General features: G+C 41.1%; 1 protein-coding gene across 2 annotated transcripts in view; it reads right to left on the reverse strand.

Moving 5' to 3' along the window:
• TMCC3 (transmembrane and coiled-coil domain family 3) overlaps positions 1 to 21,349 on the reverse strand; it is a 245,547-nt gene that overhangs the window by 221,885 nt on the left and 2,313 nt on the right. The window contains exon 2 of one of the 2 annotated variants that reach the window (XM_081061187.1): positions 10,689 to 10,782. The exons of the other annotated variant lie outside the window; for it this stretch is intronic. Coding sequence (XP_080917313.1) covers positions 10,689 to 10,754 — 66 coding nt within the window. The 5' untranslated portion in view covers positions 10,755 to 10,782. The remainder of the gene's footprint in view (positions 1 to 10,688; positions 10,783 to 21,349) is intronic. 2 annotated transcript variants of the gene reach the window in all.

Consider the following 21,349-nt stretch of genomic DNA (forward strand, 5'->3'; position numbering starts at 1 on the left):
GAGAGGTGGGAGAGCTGAAAAAGGCATGGCTGTAGGGAGAGGTGGAAAACTGGCCACGTTTGCAGTCTACCACACTCTATCTTCTCTGTCTCCAGCTCACTAAGTCTAAACCTCAGTGACCCTGCACGCTTAGCCTCTTACATCTTCTCGCTACCCCAGGGTCTGGTCACAAGTCACCCTTTCCCTCCATAAGAGACAGTGCTGTTTTTTATTCCAACACTTTAGCTCTCAGGGAAGGGCGCAAAAAAGCAGCGGGGCCTTGTCACCAGGGTAAGAAGCATAACGGAGAAGTGAGCCGTTTAAAGCTGTCCCAGCGGGGACGGAAGGGAAGCGGGAGAACAGAGACACCACAGCAGACCACAGAGACACAGCGGTGACCACTGGGGAACCGTATTCCAAACCTCTGCCTTCTAGTGAGTCAGCAACAGAGAAAAAGAAAGGTTGGGACTTACAGAGCAACACCTGCCAGAGGTGTTCCATGTCGCTTCTCCATGTCAGCGAGTCTGAGTTAAAGGCTTCGCCACTGTTAGCTGTCTCGTCTGGGACACTGATCAAACCCGGGGGTTAGACGAGCCTCAGTGAGCCTTCCAGCACCAACACGGCCAGCTACGGATTTCATTCTGTTACCAAGATAAACTCTCTTCACAAATATTCATTCTTCAAGTGATCTCGTAGTGTGACTGCTCACAATTTTAAAAATCAGAAGGAACACTCGAACAACATAACCTTAAAGCCAACTTCTCAAGATGGGTATTCTACCACCTTCAATGATCAAAAGCTGACAAAGGCTGTTATTTTTCAGTCAAAGTACCTTCATGTGAAGGGAACCAAATGTGGACACTTTTTGAGGCAGTGTAGGTTCACTTGTGATTGAAAAAAGACTCAGGTCTATTTCAAGCAGTAACATCTTTGATTTTGCTCACATTGAGAATTACCATTCTTTTCTCCATTTCAGTTCTTTCTTAATTAACTTTATTTTTATTTTTTTTATTTTTTTTTAAGGAGGGCACAGCTCACAGTGGCCCATGTGGCGATCGAACCGGCAACCTTAATACTACCAGCTCCACGCTCTAACCAACTGAGCTAACTAGGTACCCCATTTTGGTTCTTTTTTAAAAACAAAATTTATTTTTTGAATAGTGACACATGCACATGGTGCTAAATCATAAGGTGCAAAATAATATAAGTAAAAAGTTTCCCTATGAGATACTCAATTACTCTCCTCAGTGACAGCCATAGTTACCAGTATCCTATACATCTAAGAAGTTCAAGCACTTGTGTATGTGTGTGTGTACATACAGGTACACACACATACACTATTCTTTGTAAACTAAGAAATGGTACTATAAAAACATTGTTTTGCACCTTGCCTTTTTCCCTCTTAAGGGTGTATCTCAGGTATTATTCTATAAAGAGCTGCTGTATTCTTTTAAAAGACTACATCATATTCTGCTGTATGGATATTCTATTATTTGACCAGTTCTTATTAATGAATTTTTAGGTTGCTTCTAGTACTTTGGTATTTCTAACAATACCACGACGTGAAACTTTGTGCCCAGGCCATTTTGCACAGGTGCAAGCCTATCTGCAGGGTAAATTCCTGCGAGTGGACTGCTCAGCCTGTGGGTAACTACTCATCAGTAACGTGGAGAGATAAAGCCAAACCCTTCCAGAAACACTAGAACGAGGGTTGGCAAATTATGATCCACAGGCCAAATCCCGCCCACGAGTTAAGTGTTTTTGCATTTTTATTGAGTTGTTTAAAAAAAAGAGAGAGAGAGAGGAGGGAATAAAATAGTATGACAGAGACCTCATGGGACCCATAACAAAGTATTTATGATCTGTTCCTTTATAAAAAATGTTTGCTGACCCCTCCACTAGGCCGATTCATCCTCCAACTAACAATGTATAACAGAGTGTTTCTGCACTATTTCAGTTCTAATCTTTGGTCAAAGAAGATTTAAAGTAATGCTTATGGTTTTGTTTCAGTCGAAGAAAATGTTGAAGCATCTGTAATACTTACTACAGGCACTATGAGTTCTCCAGGCAGGAACACAGCTTGTTTCAGGATGCAAACATAAGCTGACACAAGTTCTCCACCTCACGGTTCCAAGCGGCAAGAAAAGGTTAGAATCCCCAACGGTTAGAACGGAAAGGAACTTTAAAGGTTTTCCGGTTTGAGCATTTTAATGGTTTGTGTATCAGTAAAATTTTAAAAGAATTTAAGGGATTAAAACAATGTTGCCAACTTTTTATTTTGCCAAGTCATTAAAAAATAAAAATCCTAAAAAAACTAAAAAAATAAAAAATAAAAATCCAACCCCCGTCTACTTTCACAATCACTTCATAAAAGAATTTAACATCAAAAGAATTAGGACATACCCAATCTTAGAACAACAGGAGGATCCATTAAGTTGAATACGCTTAGTTTCATGATTAGCCAACAATCATTGTCATTTTCTTATTGTCAATTTTGCTTCAGACTGAGGAAAATTCCATGTGTATCCTATGTTTGAAAACCAACCTCATTGTTTTCTAAACAATCGAAAAGCCCCACATCCCAGTGATATGCTCCAGATTCAATTCTGGTGACCATGAATTTGTTCATGGCAGATTCAGGACTAGAACCCTGGACTTCTGCCTCCTAATCTCGTATCTTTCCCTTAAATCACACATCCTCACGTGTCCAGAATCACAAAAGAGATAAACAGCACACCTGATCCAACCAACACCCCAGCCCACTCTCTACCTTCCCCATCTCACCGCCCTTAAGTGTTATGTCTGATTTGCTCATTGCTCGTCCAAAATATGTTTTGCCCTCTTCCTTGGGTGGGAGTATGACAAACAAGGACAGAATAAAAAGATCTCCTTTCTTCTAAGTAGCTGGAGAAGTCTAAATTCACGCAGGCCCAAACAACAATCATCCATCCATTCTACATGTGTCCTTTTCCCCCAATCCTTATCCACAGCCTTCACCTCACACTTGTCCTTCGTGCTGCCCGAGCCTGGCCTTTTCTGCAGTGCTCATGGTGGAGAGGGAGTGGGCTCTAGAAATACACATATGAGTTCGTATAGGCACTTAAGAATGAATTAGCTGTGATGGTTATTTTTATGTGTCAACTGGACTGGGCTAAAGGATACCCAGGTAACTGGTAAATGTTATTTCTAGGTGTGTCTGCGAGGCTGTTTCTGGAAGAGATTAGTATTTGAACTGATGAACTGAGTAAAGCAGATAGCCCTCCCCAATGTAGGTGGGCCTCATCCAATCAGTTAGCCTCATTCTGAAAAGAACAAAAAGCCAGAAGGACAAATTGGCTCTCTCTGCTTAAGCTGAGACGTCCACTTGCCCTTGGAGCTCACATCAGTGTTGCTGGTTCTCTGGATTTCAGACTCAGATCAGGACTTAGGCTATCAGCCAGTTCTCAGGCCTTCAGACTGGGACTGAATCACTACACCACTGGCTTCCCTGTTCTCCAGCTAGCAGACAGAAGACCATGGGACGTGGACTCCGTAACTGCACAGGCCAATTCCTATAATAAATCTCCTATATACATATCCTATTGGGCTGTTTCTCTGGAGAACCCTGACTAGTACAGCAGCTTTTCCTGAATGTCAGAGCCAACGGCCTTGGATACAGAGTGAGAGAAACACTACATGTATGTCAGACCCAAGCCCTTGACCTCCTCTGCCCTTCCTGGTCCTCTTTCATTCAATATTCAGCTTTCTCCTATGTGCCAAGCAATCACTGTTCACTTGCCCCTGTAACTAGCTTCTCACCCTTGTCCTGACACAGAAGTCAGCCTCATTTTGCACCACCTGCCATGTGGGTGCAGCACGCCTTGTGGTACAGATATGTCAGCCTCTGCCACTTAGACACTCGGACCCTGACCTCTGCCTGCTGGGCACTGTTGGCTCCAGCGAGCCCTGCAGCTAAAGCTAAACAGTGCTCAGGGCGGCAAGGCTGCTGTACTAGTCAGCGTTCTCCAGAAAAACAGTCATAAGAATGCATGTGAGGGCAGTCGGCATTGACAACAGCTGTAATAAATACAGTACTGGCTCAATTCATTCTATTCCCAAGTAAGATGATAGCTTTCACACAGCAAGGCTTTAATAGACGTCGTACGTCTGGAAGTAGGTCATTGAGAATGTTGTGGGGACGGAGCCCCAGGGAGCAGTTTCCAGGCTCTCGGCCTCACATGGAAAGGTGCTGGCTCAGGTAGTAGATGGCCCTCAGCTGTGACTGGTTGGCCATCGGCTGCCGTGGCTAAGCTAGCAAGGTGTGGCGGAGTGTGGCTTGCAGATTGCAGAGAGGCAGATTGCAGCTAGCAAGTGAGGTGGGTTGGCAGAGACAAGTGGACAGCGGGTTGCGGATCGTGTGGCTGCTGCTTCCTGTGTCTCCAGCCCAGCCGCCAGCGAGAATATAATGGTATGACTCCCCTACCTATGGCTCCGTGGGTGTTCCTTTTTGGCCTCACCATGTCCTGCGTCCTTATGTGGGGAGCGGGAGCAGAGACCCCGCCTGACACCCTGCATGACAAAGGCATAACACCTTTTTAATGAACCAAGTAGCAGGTTTTGCTGCCATTCCAGGTTTGTTTGTTTGTTGTTGTTGTTAAGTCTTCCTCTGTCTGGCATCATTCTCATACACACCTGAAGATAATTCCTTTTCTTCCCAACACCATGTTACTCCCTCCCCTCCATTAATTTCTACCTCGGTTATTTATTCCTTTATAAAGCTTTTTAATAGGACTAACAATTCAAGGCAGAAACTAGGTAGCAGATGGAATAGGCTATGGTCAAAAACACAAATTCTCCCCTGGATACCAAGAAATGAGACACACATCCTAAGGAGATTCAACACAGAGAAAGGAGACGTGACCGCTCTCCTCCAGAACGAAGTGTTTCCCTCAGAATGGCCCCTCAGGTTTTGGCAGCAGGCTCTGCATAACATCATGGCTCTGTAAATCAGCTCGGTCATGCAGATAGGATTTATGTGTCCCCAGAACAACAGGATGTCCGCTGATTGAGATTTGACGTTTGGAGACAAATGAGGAGGCCAGCCCTAGAGACTGGCCGCTTCCCAGTTGGGGGGCAAAGGCATTCCCTTGCCAACTACACCAAGGTCTTAGCTTCCTGCTTGGAGCTGACATCTCCACGTCATCTCCCTCAGAATCTGGATGGTAGAGGTGGAAGACAGCACAGAGATTATCAAGAAAAGCAGTGAGTTAAATGGAAACATCAGCAGAATGGTGAATAAATTAGGGCAGATACGTACATATAAATGCAGTGAATTCCTACCTGTCCAGGCTTGTAACATGCCACATGGGTAGTGCCTTTTCTCAAAATTTCATTCATTCATCAACTGATTCATTCAACAAATAATTACTGAGTGCTTACTGGGTGTCAGGTATGAGTACTAAGCTCTGGGAATATGATGGTAAATTAGGTATCTCCTCATGTACCTTACAGTCTAGGGTTTACAGTTTAGTTAATAAGCACAATTACAACTGCTGCTCTTTTTTGAAAAAAAAAAAACACAAATGGTTGAGGGAAAAGGAGGCTCTGACACACTGATATTCTGGAAAATTGAGAATTACCATATATACCATACATGGATTCTTGATTTACAAATAAGTAGACTTACCTATAATTAGTCTACTTATAAATAAGGAAACTAAAATAGCAGTTCTACTCATTCAGAAAATGTTTATTGAGGACCAGCCATGTGCTAGTCACTGTATTAAAATCTAGGTTACGAAAATGACTGACAAAATTCCTATCCTTAGTGAGCTCACAATCTCAGGGACAAGATGAAAAAATTTAAAAAAGAGCTTCTAAATAGGTGACAAAAGCTTTATTAAAGGAAGCAGGAAGTTAAGGAAGATAAGGAAACTGTCCTGCTACAAAATAAGTGTTTGTTTTTCAGGTCAGCATGATCTTATTTTTAAATTTAAACTTAAGCAGTTTAAAACTATAAAGGTATTTTAGTGTTTTGTTTTTGGTCTTTAGTTGTTGTCTTCAAGGCTTAGCTCGAACTCTTTCCTCCTCCATGATACATTTTCTCACTGCTTGGAACCATCTCCTTTTATGCTTTTCCTTGCTGCCACATATAGACATGTTCAGAGTTTGTAGCTTACTTAATTATGCACTTTTTTGGGGGGAAGAACATGGAGCTGTAATTGTTCGATGTGTTTCTCCTCAATAGTGTAAGTCCTTCAAGGGGAGGCTGTGTCTTTTCCTAGTTTTGTGAGCACATTGTGATGGTTTATGCAACAATAAATGCTTATTGAGTATGGATTTATTTTCTTTGAGACATATGGGATGGTTCCGGCCAGCATCACTACCCTGGGTGTGCTGATTTGGACACATCTCTCAAATGTATACTTCCAAGGCCAGAATTCATCTTATGATCTATTTTAGTCTCCAGTACCACAGGATGTCAGTTTGTCAGATAATTAATTATAAGATTGGAAGGAACATTAGGGACATACAATCAAGTGATTTTCAAATGTTTTCTTAGTCAGGAAGCACTGACTTCAAAAACCTTAAGGATGGAAAATATTCTGGAAGAATGGGCGTGGGGCAGATAGTAAGGGTTGGGAGGAGGGCAGCACTTAGGACTTGCAGCTGAGTCTTGAAGAATGAATAAGGCCATGCCAGGCAGGCAAGGGGGTGGGGGCTCCCTTCAGATGGAGGGAACAGCATGTACATTCCCAGCTGAGAACAGCGCCTGCAGGGTGAGTAGAGCAGGCATCTGGGCAGCAGCCAACTGATAAGGCTAGATAAGGAACAGAAGCCACGTCTTAAGGGCTCTGTAAGCCCTGACCATGTAGTTGAACTTTATCTTACAGGCTCTGCTTCATTTGAGCATGATTGGATTCAATGATTAGATTTGCCTGCTGAAACATTACTCAGACTGACGTAATATACACTGTACACATTTCTAAAGGTGTGGCTGCAGGTGTAAAGACTGGAGGAAGAGAGAATAGTCTAGGTAAGCAATGATGGCACAGTGGCAGACAGATAACCATCATTTGTTCTTTCTAGTTTGATTCCAAATCAAAGAGAGTTTAAATGAAAGTGAAAGAAAACATGCCTCATAAAAGGTCATATATTACAACTCAGTCCAGCTTCTTCATCAAAAAAAAGAAGCCTAGAATCATATCAAAAGAGGAACAAAACTGCTTGTGTCTTTTGACCTAGTAATTCCATTGAGGGATTTCCAAGAAAACAATTTAGATGAGAGAAAAATAACTTTGTTCAAAGATGTTTTTAACTATACTACCGTGTTTCCACAAAAATAAGACCTAGCCGGACCATCAGCTCTAATGCGTCTTTTGGAGCAAAAATTAATATAAGTCCCAGTCTTATATAAGACCAGGTATTATATTATATTATATTTATTATATTATACCCGGTATCATATTAAATTAAATTAAATTAGATTAGATTGGATAGATTAGATTAGATTACCGGGTCTTATATTAATTTTTGTTACAAAAGACGGATTAGAGCTGATTGTCCAGCTAGGTCTTATTTTTGGGGAAACAGGGTATTCAGCTAACAAATGAAAATAATCCAAAAGTCTGAAAATAAGGGACTTAGGTTTAAGCCAAATGTTATCTATCAATATGACTAAATACTACATAAACATTAAAAGAACAGTAGCCACACATGGAGATGTGTATGGGAGGACAGCCAACTCCAAAACAATGTATCCACACTGACTACAAGCATTAGCGCACACGTGGTGTCAGGCCCAAAGCTAGGTTCTGGAAACACAAAAATAAGCCAGACACGGTCCTTGGCCCCAAGTCCACTGGGAAAGCTAGACTCACACAATTCTAACAATGTGTGGAGTCTTAGCCAAACGTAAGCACCATGAGAGCCCAGAAGAGGACCTGTCCAATACAGAGCCAACACACACACACACACACACCCCAAAATCAGTGGCAGAACTCAGGGACAAATCTTGATAACTCCAAACATGTCCCTGTTAATGTTGTTATCCTGGACATAAAAGTACAAATTGTAAAACTTACGATGAAAAACACTCAACTCCTCAAGGATATTTGTATGGAACCCCTGGAGAGTCCTTGGACCCCAGTTTGAGAAACAAATACCTAACAGCAGGAGGGTGGCAGTAGAAGCGAAAGAAGACAGATGCAGCCAGGGGCTTTAGCTCCTGATTAGGACTGAGAGTCAGAGAGGACATCACAGACGGAAGCGTCAGCATCTGGGACAATGGCAGTGGGGCTCCCTGAAGTAAGAATCCCAAGAAGAGGATCAGGTGTGAGAGTAAAATATAAGTTTACTTTTGACCTATTGAGTTTGAGGACTATTTAGGAGGAGAAAGGTAAAGGTATTCAAGAGGTGGCTGTTAACTTCATCTCTGGATACTTGGAGCCATAGAGGAGAGACTCAGCATCCAAAGGCATCTTCTAATAAGAGTAGAAGCTAGAAATGGATGCTGAACAACAGGTATGGCATATCTAACATTACGAGATGTAGAAGACATGCAGACCCCTTTGAGTCCTTCAAATACGTACTTGTTAAACATTTACTTACTTTCTATAGTATCTCTATCAAATTGATAAAACAGTAAATGGACTAAATAACATAATGGATAATAATAAACTATAATAAATAATGAATTATGGAATAAAGGATCTGGCTACACACAGAGTAGATACATCAATCGTATATTTTTCCATGGAAAAAAATTGTCTTTTAAAGTGAATATGGAAATACGATTTGACATATTCATGACCAACTCCTACGAAGCCTGCAAACTTCTCAGATAAAGGCTGTGAGGCTACATCTCACATAAGTTTCTAATACCTGGAAAACAGCCAATAGCTGGTATCTGTGGAAGGACTTTTGCAAACAGGGGAATGCTTCGTATGTCTCCCCAACACTAGCAAGTTTCAAACTACTATAAGAGAGCATTTGTGTGTATGTATATACTAATGAGTTCTACTGTTGAAAACAATCTGGGCTGTCAATGTGGAGGTGGTGCTTTCACTCATTTGAAATCTACAACTACTCATATGTAAATTAGTGGCCATGCAGAAAATGTGAGAAATTCAGAATCAGATTACCTTTTTAGTACTACTGAGATTCTTTTTGTGTTTGTGATCTCTATGTGCCAACATTACAATTGTGCTATTTCCAGAAATAACACGAAAAAACATTTTCAGTGACGAGTTTTGAGAAGCAAAACTGGGAAGGATATTGTCAATCTGTTGTACATTCGTAGTGCACTGAATCTCATGCTCTTTCACAAACATGCTTCAATGCACAGAAGAAAGTGAAAACAACACTAAATCTCAGGACTGCGGAGGGGGAGCTGACAGAGGAGAAACACAATTTGGGCTCAGACACTGGGATGCACATCAAAACACCAGTTCTCTCTCTATTTCTACTTGCTTCAGCAGACACAACCAAGAAAATAAAGGGAAGATAATTCTTCTTCTTCCTGACCCTCTCTCTCTCTTCCTAGTCCCTTATTGTCTTTGAAGAAAAATGGCATGAACCTTTACGGGGAAAGTCCAATCGAGGGTTAAGAGAGAAGTATTTGGTTTTCTTACGTCCATCAACTGAGACTTATGAGCAAAACGGAATTTCCCAAACACATCATAATTACCTAGGGAATCTGCTAGAAATATAGATTTCTAGGTCTGTTCACAGAGATTCTGATTCAGTAAGTCTGGGATAAGACTGGAAGTCTGTATTTTCCTGATGCTCCTCCCCGCCACTATACCCACAAATGATTCTAATAACCTTCCAGGTTTGTGAGCCATGAACAAAGAACTGCATTCAGACTTAGCAAATAACAGTAATAGCTTTCATATGGACAGCACTTCAGAATTTACAAGAAGTGCCTTCACATAAACTATTTCATCCCCATTTCATAGGAGGAAAATGAGCCTCAGAGTGGTCCGAGATCACACACCTGTATGTGTCAGACCTCAGTTCAGATACCACAGTAGATAATATTGTCTCTGCTGAACCACTAGTTGAGCACTAAATTTCTGAGCACTAGTGACTTGATCTTGGGTCTCATTTCAGAGTATCCATGCAACTGACCAACTAATAACTGCAGTACATCTGAACAATTCTCCATCTGTCCATTGCCTGGAAAGACCATCTGTATCCCAGTTAACCACTTTTCACTATATAAGCACTAAAAAAATACCTATTAAAACGGAACTTTAATAAACTTGTAGAATACACAGTATGTAACATTCTAAAGTAATTTCATTTTATAACTTGTAATGAGAAATTATTGGAAGATAGAAAACAAATGTACCCACTTCTGCAAATAAAGTAATATCCATACTCTTACTACTAATTTCTATAACATTCTGCTGAGTGCCAGTTGGTTTATCTTTATTTTGATGCAGATTTTTCATTTTCTAGTTAATGTAATAACTTATCAGGATCCCAAAGGATGGCAACAAGATTCCTTGTAATTAGGAAAGGGTGACATGAACATCAAATAAAGATAGGTAGGGGTGTGTGTGGGTATATGAGGAGGCAGCAAGTGAGGCAGGCAGGAGACTGAAATATTTGGGGGATGAGTTTCTGGTTTTCTGTCTGTGTAGCTCTGCATAACCCACTGAGGATGAGGATGGGCTATGGCAGAAAGGTTGGTTCGAACACAGGAAAACAAGTTGCAGACATACCTGTAACAGGAGAATCTCTAATGCTACCGGCAAATTAGGGTCCACAGGCCGAATCCTGCAACCCATTTTTGTTGTTGTTGTTGTTCTTCATGGCCTACAAGTTAAGAATGGTTTTAACACATTTAAATGATTGAAAATAAATCAGAATATTTTATGCCATGAGAATTATATGAAATTCAAATTTGAATGTACATAAATAAAGTTTTATTGGGACACTGCCACACTTATTTATTTTACATGTTCTCTACGGTGTCCTTCACGTTACAATGGCACAGTTAAGTAGTTATGACCAGAGTCCTGTGACCCTCAAAGCCCAATATGTTTACTATCTGGTCCTTCAAAGAAAAAGTTTGTTAGTCCCTGTTTTAGGGGAGGTGTTAAGGTTGCTTCCTGAAAACTGATTCTGATCTAGCCTTCATTTGCAGAATATGAAATAAAATACTGAACTTAGAATCATCTCAGATATATTTTCTTTGATATTGACCTAAAAAGCGTGCCGCGGTCTGGTTATCTCTGCCTGAGTGTCCCAATATTGAATTGAGGCGGTTCCTGTGGTTGCCTGATCTGGGGGGGAGCATAAGCAGGGAAGGGTTTCTGCACATTCAATTCCATTATCAGAATGATGGATGTATGAAGAGAGGAGCTGAGCGTCCTAGTCCAGCAAAGCCCTGTGCATGGGGTGTTTGAGCCCTCCTTTTATTGAGGAATGGAGAGCTCTACCCGGTCAACAAATATCTCAAGCATTGTTGCCAATTTCCCAGCATTAATATTCAAAAACCAGAAATGCAGCATGTAGACAATCATTCAAAACAGAAAGGCAGAGGCCGCTGTCTCCTCCCTTCCACGGAGACACAAGGTGGTCTTTCTGAGTGCAGTCAGTTCCAGCGCACTGTCAGCAGCCCCACTTCTGCCGTCTCTAAAAGCAACACAAATTATACAGTATTTGCTATCGTTACACCTGTCAGCTAATTCAATTGTTAGATCATTTTGAACCCCGGAATTCCGACTGGAAAAAGCGGAGAGCCTCGCTCCGGTGAACGGCCTGTTAGACTATTCCATGTCACCGCTTGCTTGGGGGTAGGAATAAAAAAATATTCTCTGCTAGGAAATTAATGTTTATAAATACCCTGAAAAGCCAAATACTAAGCATAATGGTTAGAAGACAAGTAAGCAGAGTGGTTTATTATCAACATATCTATTTTAATTTGTGGTTTTATCACACACGTTGATTGTTAGTTCAACATTTTTTTGTTTTTTTAATGTTTTGACGTTGGATTTTTGTTTGGCTGGTTCTGTATGTTGGTTCAACTCAAAGTATTTTACTCACATTTCAGACAATACCTAATGCAGTCCTCTTTCCCAGTGTTTTTACCTAAACAATCTGTGAATGACACCTTCCAGTTTATAACAAACCTAGTCCTTAGATTCCAAGGTAATAATGAAGGTGCCCTTATAATGAACTCCACAGGCGCATTTTCCTATTGAAAACTTGAAAATGCTTTACCAAAACATGACACTAGTCTGAATTCCAGCTCTTCTGGTTACTTAGTGGGATGTGCATGGATATGACACTTCATTTCACGAGCCCCCATTTCCACCTGTCAAATGGGGTTAATATTTTAAATGATGGTTTTGACTCAGCAAATTTACTAAATATCATTGAATTATACACTTAATACTGATCAATTTTATAATATGTAAATCTTTCCTCAATAAAGTGTTTAAAAAGTTAATTTTTAAATTAGGAGTTAAGGAAGTCAAGGACAGAAAGAAAACACCTATTGGTCATGGTGTCATTGAGGAAGACATGGTCATTGAGGACAGACCAGAAGAAGGTCAAAGTCATCAGACTGAGCATGAGAGAACAGACAGAACTTGAAGGGTATGTTTAGGGGTCATGTTCTACTTAAAACCATCTTCCTAGATTCTCCTGACACCACAACTCTTCTTTCCTGCCCCCCAAAGTTAATCATGCTCTTGCTAGGCTCTATTTGGGGTATGCTTTTGTTAATCCAATCATTACACTGCATGGTAACTATTTATTTAAAAGTCTATTCCTCACTAAACTCAGTTCCTGGAGCTCAGAAGCTGTGTATTTTGGCAGTCCTTGTCCCAAACTCGGCCCAAAAGCTCAAGAATGTTAGATGAATGAAAGAATGAATAAATATTGCCGCGGCAAAAAGGAAAACAACAAAAAAAGATGGTTTTGAAGAGTCAACGAAATGTATATATGCGAATTGCTTAGCACAATGCCTTACACACAGCAAACATTAAGTGTATGGTGGTTCTTTTTATTACCAACAAAACATGCCAAGAACTAATCTACAGAAAGAAGTCTATTTTGAAGCAACACTAGCCTACAAAATAAAGATGTTCACATGCATAGAAGACCAAATTTCAGATGACCTCCGTCCTAGTTCTAAGACTTAAGGGCCCAGTTATTGGCTAGACTTCAAAAGGCCTCACAGAGCTGTCTACAACTTGTGATCAGAACCTCCAAGGTCACAGTCAGCAGCAGTTCCACTCTCACCACACACTGTACTTTCTGGCCTCGGCCATACAGCTATGCTTGCTGAGGATTCATTCTTTAAGATTCTGGTCTGAACGAGAAGGGACAAAAGGCAACAGAGAGCAAAGGAGAGTGGAAACAAGAGGTAGTGCTCCCGACTATCTCCTCTCCTCCCCAAAGGTAAAACGACGTCCAGCACCGCAGGGAACTCCTGGGCTATTTATTTATCTGATACCAGATGATGTTCCTTCAGTCATTCCATAGGTACTTACTGAGCCTCTACTATAGGCCTGCCATTGTTCTGGGCAGTAGAAACATCAATGAATTAAATATTTAAACACACTCAAGAATAAGTGGGGTGATCCAACCTGATGTCAAAACTTACTGTAAATAAGTAGTAACTAAGATCTGAATACAGAGGCCATAGACTCATCCACATGTGGAAACTTGATATATGACAAAGGTGTCGATTGGTGGGAAAGGATAGGCATTCAATAAGTTTTGTTGGAATAATTGATTATTTATATGGGGAAAAAACTGAATCCCTACCTTAATACACTACTTAATACACTAAATTTAATTAATATAGTGATAAAGGCCAAATTGAAACTCTTATTAGAAAACATAATATCTTTAGTCTACACACATGAAGGATTCCCTATGAAACAAAAAGCACAAACCACAAAGGAATGAATAGGTAACCTCAAATACATTAAAATTCACCAAAATAATATATTTTTTAAAAGACACAAACTGGAAAAATATATTTGCAACTCAGTAAGAAAAAGATAATCCAAAAGAAATGGGTAAAATATATGAACAGGTAATTCCTAGAAGGAAACTCAAACGACTGATGAATACATAAAAATATGTTCAACCACACTACTAGTCAGGGAACCACAAATTAAAACCGTAATATTTCTAACCTGTCGTATTTGCAGAAATAGTTTAAGTCTGACAGTACCAAGTGTTTGGTAAAAATACAAGCCATTCATGGCCCAGTAGCTCAGACGGTTGGAGCTCCGTGTTCCTAACTCCAAAGGCTGCCGGTTCAATTCCCACATGGGCCAGTGGGCTCTCAACCACAAGGTTGCTGGTTCAACTCCTCAAGTCCCACAAGGGATGGTGGGCTGCGCCCCCTGCAACTGGCAACAGCAACTGGACCTGGAGCTGAGCTGCGCCCTCCACAACTAAGATTGAAAGGACAACAACTTGAAGCTTGAACGGCACCCTCCACAACTAAGATTGAAAGGACAACAACTTGACTTGGAAAAAAAAAAAAAAGTCCTGGAAGTACACACTGTTCCCCAATAAAGTCCTGTGGCCCTTCCCCAATAAAATCTTAAAAAAAAAAAAATTAAAAAAATACAGCCCATTCATAGACTTCTAATAAATCTCTTTGGAGAAGACTATGGCGATATTTAGTAGAATTGACAGTATGCTTATCCTGCAGCCCCACGACGCCACCCCTAAGTGCCCTAGCACTCACAAACAAGCAGATACACAAAACCATAGCAGTACTGTTTTGAAACAGCAGTGGCAAAAGTGAACGGATAATTTAATTATGTGGTATTCCAGTATATGAATATACTTAGCTCTAAAAATGCATGATAAGCTCTGGTATCAAATAGCTGAATCTTAAATATGTAATGTTGAGCAAAAAAGCAAATTACACAATACATACATTCATACACACATGCATATGATATAAAGTTTAAAGGTATGCAAACTAATAGCATGTATTGCTTAAAGATATATGCATATGTAATAAAAGTATTAAAGTGCACTGCTATGTTAAGTTCAGGACAGAGGCTACCTGTGGTTGGAAAGGAAAAGAACTAGGAGAACTCCATCCCTATTGATTTGGTTTTTGTCTTAGAGTCTTTAATAGAGGTGCAATTTACATGTAATGAAACAGCTCTTAAGTGTACAGTCCACTGAGTTTGACCAATGTATACATCCTACATCCATGTAAACCACACTCATATCAAGAACATTTCCATCACCCCTGAAATTTCCCTTATGCCTTTTCATAGTCAACACCCATCAGCAAACACTGTTTTGATTTCTAGCATCATAACTTAGTTTTCCCCGTTCTAGAATTTCACATAAATGGAATCACATAGTTTGCACTCTTTTAGCTTGAGATTCATCCATGTTTGTGCATATACAGTAGTCTATTCCTTTTTACGTCTGAGTGGTATTCTGTTTCATAAACATACTACAGTCTATCTTAATTTTTTTTTAATTTTTAAGTTGTGGTGGATACATGGATGTCAATGTATTATTCTTTATACCTTATTATACATTAAATATTTTCTTTTTAAAAAGTATAGGTCACCGAGAGCTTGAGATTCTCTAAGACATACACCTAAGGGGCAAATGGCTGCGTTGTAGCTCATGCATATTGTCAACTCTTCCAGCTATGGCGATTCTGGTTTCTGACTAGAGACCCACTGAATCAGCAGCTCAGGAAGTATTGCTCAGGATTCTGCATTTTTAACAAGCTCTCCAGGTGATTCTGATGTACAGCAGGTTTTGTGAACCACTGTTTCTAAATACGTTTTCTATGTGGTGTTTTATAACTCCAATGGCTTCAATTACTATTCCTATATGCCAATAACTTGTAAGTTTATATCTTTAAATAAAACTGTCTCCTAAGCTACAGACACGCTGTAATCATCTGCTCTGGATGTCGCTACTCAATGAGTCACAGGTGATTCAGACTCAATGTGTACAAAACAGAAGCCAGCTTCCCAAGTTCCACCCCTCGCTTTTCCGTCCAGAGTTTCAGATCTCCTGCCACGGCAGTACCACACACCCTGGGAATCTTTACCCCTTTCCTCCCTGTCCTCCACATGGCCTCAGTAACCAAGTCCTACTGGTTCTGCCACTACACACCTCTTAAATAGAACACGTCTCTCCATTCCCCTGACCATTGCCTTAGTCCACGCCATCCGGATTACTGTAATAGCCTCCTAACAGTTTTCCTACCCCCGTCTTGTTCCTCCAGTCCATTCTCCACCTTGTGTCCAAAGGATCCTTTGGAAACAAATACTTGATTTTCAAAATCTGTTTAGAGCCTCTCAATGGCTTTTCGTTGCCCTTAGGACAATTCTCAACATGCCTTACAGAGCCTTTCAGGATCTGACCTCTCCCTACCTTCCCAACCTAAACTGCTGCCGTTCATGACTCCTGCTCTCTATCCATGCAGCTACTCTGAATGCATCTCACTTCCTGAAACATGCCATTCCACGCCCCCCTTCTGCCCATGTTCATTCACCTGGAACGCAGCCCTCCTCCTCTTTCCCTGGCTGCCCTTGCTCGCCCTGAAGGCTCAGCGAAACGTCACCTTGTCTGGAGGTCAGGAACTCCCACTACCAACCCCTAGCAATTTGTTCTTCCTTTAAAACATCACAGCACAATTCATGAAACAGCTTAACAATCTCCTCAGGCTACAAACTGGATGAGGAGACCAGGCTACGAGCCTGCTGGCTCCAGTGGATGCCTTGCACATAGTAGGAGGGTCATTTTAAATATGTGATGAGCGTCACCCCATCACAGTTAGTCTACAAGCAAACAAAGCTTAGAAACAGCCTCAGTCACTGGCTTCCTTCAACTTGAAGATATGCACAATTCTAAATTCAGAAAGTTATCTATTAACTGCAATCTTTATGATTTAGTCTCCTGACGCTTTGGCAAACATCGTCTGCCACCAGAGCAGTGGCCCATCAAAAGCAGCAAGAGGTGGCGAGACTGAGAACTAGCCAGCTCGATTTTCAAACCTTGAAAACAGCCCCACGTATTTTCCACAGTGCCATACCTCAGTTGCAAAGGAAGCACAATGCATGAAATCTTGTTAGGATTACAATGCTTGAGCTGGAAAGGCTTTTGGCATAAGGATTTTTTGTGTTGGGATTTATGTCTAAGGCACAGCTGGGTATATTCAGCTACTGCTAAGGACGAAGAGTGCATGTGAGTTCCCCCGCAGTATACCTAGGGCAGAAGCTTTCAATTTTAAATCCCCGACCTTCCTTCCCATTTCTTTCTTTGTTCTTTTTCTTTTTTTTTTTAGCAAAAACATTAAGAGCACACACTGTGGTGCCAGAACGCCTGGCTTAAAATCCCTGCTCCCTCATTTATTACCTGTGGTATGCTAGGCAAACTACTTAGGCATTCAGTGTGCAGCTTCCTCGCTTGAACATACCTAGTAGGAACGAAACAGCACTTATTTCATAGGTTTGCTGTGAGGACTCAATGAGCTAATTATATGTAAGGCATTGAGAGTAAGGGCTCAGGAAACGCTAGATGTATCTAGGGGCACAGGAATAGGTTTGAAAAGAAGGGCTGTGAAACAGAACAGAAAGGACAGAAGCAAACAGAACAGAAGCAAAAGTAATCTACGTAATAATAACTGAGCACTTTGAACAGATTATCATTCAGACCTCAGAAAAACTCTTTAATGCAGGTGAACCATCCCGAGCTCAGTAAACGGCTGAGTGGGATTTGAATACATGGAATCTGTCTCCAGATACCAAATCCTGAACCACTGAGAAATGATGTCTCCCACTTTCACATCTGCCCCTTAGGGAATGGAATTCCTGAACTCTTTAAAAAGGGAGAAAGTGAAGCAAAAAGACATAAGAAATGGAAAGGAAGCAAGAATAAACAGAATAAGGCCAGACTCATCTGTCTTCTCAATTTAAAACAGGTTTCCCCTTACTGTCCATTCACGAATGTAACAGAGCCCACCCCCTTCAGAGACACTGTAATTCAGTTAGGCCAGGCTGAAATCAAAATCACTATTAAAGACTTCAACAGATGACAGATCCTTCCCAACCTAATAAGATCCAAATGGAAATGGAAATGAGAGGCATGAAATGCGAGGGCAAGCAGGAGAGCAATGGATGGAGGTATCAGAAACACAGAAATCAAACCTCTGTCTAGAGTGGCAAGACACGCCGAGGTGCGTTATAGGCAAAGGATTCACATTTCTTGTGGGGCCTGTAACATCGGAAGAATGCCTTCACATCTCTGAGCATCACTTCTTCATCTGCAAAATGGAAACAAGACATCTTTCTCTGCACAGATAACGTCTGCTTCTCCGATGAAGAAACGGGGAGACAGGCACCCACATGGCCGGTGGGGGGCAATCTGGCCATCTCTTTTTCTTTCTCTTTTCAATTTAACAAACTTACAGAGCACTTGCAATGTGGCAGGCCCTGTAACAGTCACTTTACAAATATTAACTTACTCAGTTTCTGTGGTGGACAGCAGAATGTCGACAATGATTCCCCTGACTACACCCTTGTCCTGGGAGACTCCCCTCCCCCACAGACTCAGAGGTTGGCCGTGACACTTGCTTTGGTCAGTGGGACAACAGCAAATGTGACATAAGCAGAGATCTGAAAACTGCTTGTGCTTTGAGGTTTGCCATCTCTCGCTGCTCTTTGGAATCCTGAGGCCACCACGTGAAGAGACCTGAGCTACCTGGCTAGAGCCTGAGAAATCACATGCCATCCCAAATGACGTCCCTAAAGACTAACTCACCTGTCAACTACCAGACATGTGAGTGAGGCCATCCGAGAGCCTCCAGCTACCGATGGACCTGCAGGTGATCACAGAAGCAGGAAAGAACCAGCAGAGTTCAGCTGGGCTGGCCTGGACCAAAAGAGCTTCCCAGCCTACCTACTGACTCATAAGCTCGGTAAAATAGTTATTGTTTTTAAGCCACTAAATTTGGGGGTGATTTGTTATGCAACACAAACGGAGGCACTGCCCAGCAATCCTATTAGGTAGGTACTATTATTATTCCTATTCTAAAAATCAGGCAACAGAGAAGTAAAGAGAGGTTAAGCGACTTTCACAATTTTTAAACGGCAGAGTCAAGATGCAAACCCTGGCAATCCAGCTCCAAGTCTGTGCTCTATTCGGAGATTTTATGGAATAATCCCCTGTACTATGCTATTTCCCCTAACAAAACTGAAGATATTCCTATCACTTGACCCTGGAATCTACTGTAATTTGTCACATGATATACTTGCACATGTGTACAATCACGTAGATATAAGATTATTCACTGCAGCACTGCTGATAATAGCAAAAGACTAGAAACAACTAATTCTAGTATATCCATATAAAGGTATTCCATATGCAGCCATCAAAAAAAAAACTGGGTAGATCTACAAATACGAATCTTATATCCAAGGGGAAAAGGCACAATGCACTTACATGCTACTTTCCCATTTGTGTGTAAAACATTTACACTTACATACTACCATTTACATTTACATTTTTATGGAAAACACTACGAATATACAACTGCTTGTACATACATAATTTGTGGGAGGACACAACAAATGGCTTTAACATCAGTTACTTCTGGGGAAAGGGAACCAGCTGGCTGGGCAACAGAACAGGAAGAACAATTTTCACAGCAAACTTTTTCAAATTTTGAATTTTATATTGTGTAAATGTATCACCTATTAATTTTAACTTAAAAGGTTGTTATGAACATGAAGGGAGGCAACAGATGCCTGGCACAGAGAAAGCCATCAATACATGATAGCAGCCTTTCTAATTATTTTTCCGCAACTGATTTCTAACTCTTTCTAATACAAACAATTTTTTTTTTTTTAAGTAACCAATCCTCTAAAACTTCTGGCTCTGCGTAGGAAAGAGCTCATTTTGGATGCAAAAATAAAGAAGAGAACATTAGCTAGCTGTGTGAAGAGGTGAAAGAAGAATCCAGCACGTGGCTTCTGTGGTTGTCAACGGCATGAAGTTCAAAGCCGGGAAGAGTGGCAACGCACCACTTTAGCCTCTCCTCCGAGAAACCCAATTACTGGGCACCATCTGTACTCTTACTTTGTACATTCCCGATGCACCTTCTCTTTCATTCAGGAACACCAAATAAGAGAACTTATTTTCTATTCTAATAGTTACCTATCTACAGTTACTGATCTATAACAGTTGAAAGTTGACACATGTATTTGCCAAATTATCTGCTTCTCCAGAGCCAGAAATGACCTGGGCAGAAGTAGGCAGTTTGTGGGTACCAAAGCATAACGCCAAGAGCAGGGCTTGGAGTTAGGCAAACCCAGGGCTTGGAGTTAGGCAAACCCAAAAGCAGGGCTTGGAGTCAGGCAAACCCAGGCACAAATCTCAACTCCAACACTTAGCTGAATGGCCTTGAGCAACATACTCAAGCTCTCTGAGCTTGTTATCATACCTGTAAAATGCTGACAAGCCTTACTATTTCACAGCACTCTTGCTAATAATACATGTACCACCGTACCAGGTACACAGATATGTTCACTAAATATCAGCTCTTATCATTGGGGGCATTCCAGCTGAGGCCTAACCATCTTTCTCCTTGCCCCTCGCCCTCTTCTCTTCCCCCCCCTCCTTCTTCCTCTCCAGCACACACCAATTAATAATCGTAGGTGTAGATTAGCGCATTCCAACCTCTCCCTTCCTCCCACATCAGCAAGCTCAATTGACTCTATCTCCAAAATCATCCTGACTCTCCACCTGTCTCCATCAGCCCTGCACATAAAGATGGTCTCCCTTGCTATTACCATAACCCCTTCCACAATCCATTCTATACATTCTAGGCAAAATGATCTTCAAAAAAAAATAAACCAGATCACATCATTCCATTCTTCTGCTTAAAATTCTCTAAATAACATCCTTCTGCATTTAGGTTAAAATCCAAATTTCTTACCATGGCCAACAAGGCCCTACAGGAGTCGGTCCCTACCTGTCTCTCCAAACTCGTTTCATTCCACCTTGCATACTCCACTTTGCTTCGGAATATTTCTCTACAGGCCAAGCCCGTTCCTGCCTCAGAGCCTTTGCATTTGATGTTCTTTAGTCTGGAATACTCTTTCCCAAACCTTCACATAGATGTCTTCTTTACATCATGTAATTCATGGTTCAAATGTCAGCTCCTTAGAAATGTCTTCCCTGACCACGTAAACTAAAATGACTTCATGCCATGAGTCACTCCCCATTTCATTATCTGCTTTAGTCTCTTCATAGCACTCATCACTATTTAAAATTATTTGCATATTTGCTTGCTTCTTTATTATCTGATTTCTCAACTAGGATGTAACCTTCTTCAGGAAAACAGGTTTTTGGCTCTCATCTC

This window comes from Rhinolophus hipposideros (genome assembly GCF_964194185.1).
Source record: "Rhinolophus hipposideros genome assembly, chromosome: 9".
In the NCBI taxonomy this organism is placed as follows: Eukaryota; Metazoa; Chordata; class Mammalia; order Chiroptera; family Rhinolophidae; genus Rhinolophus; species Rhinolophus hipposideros.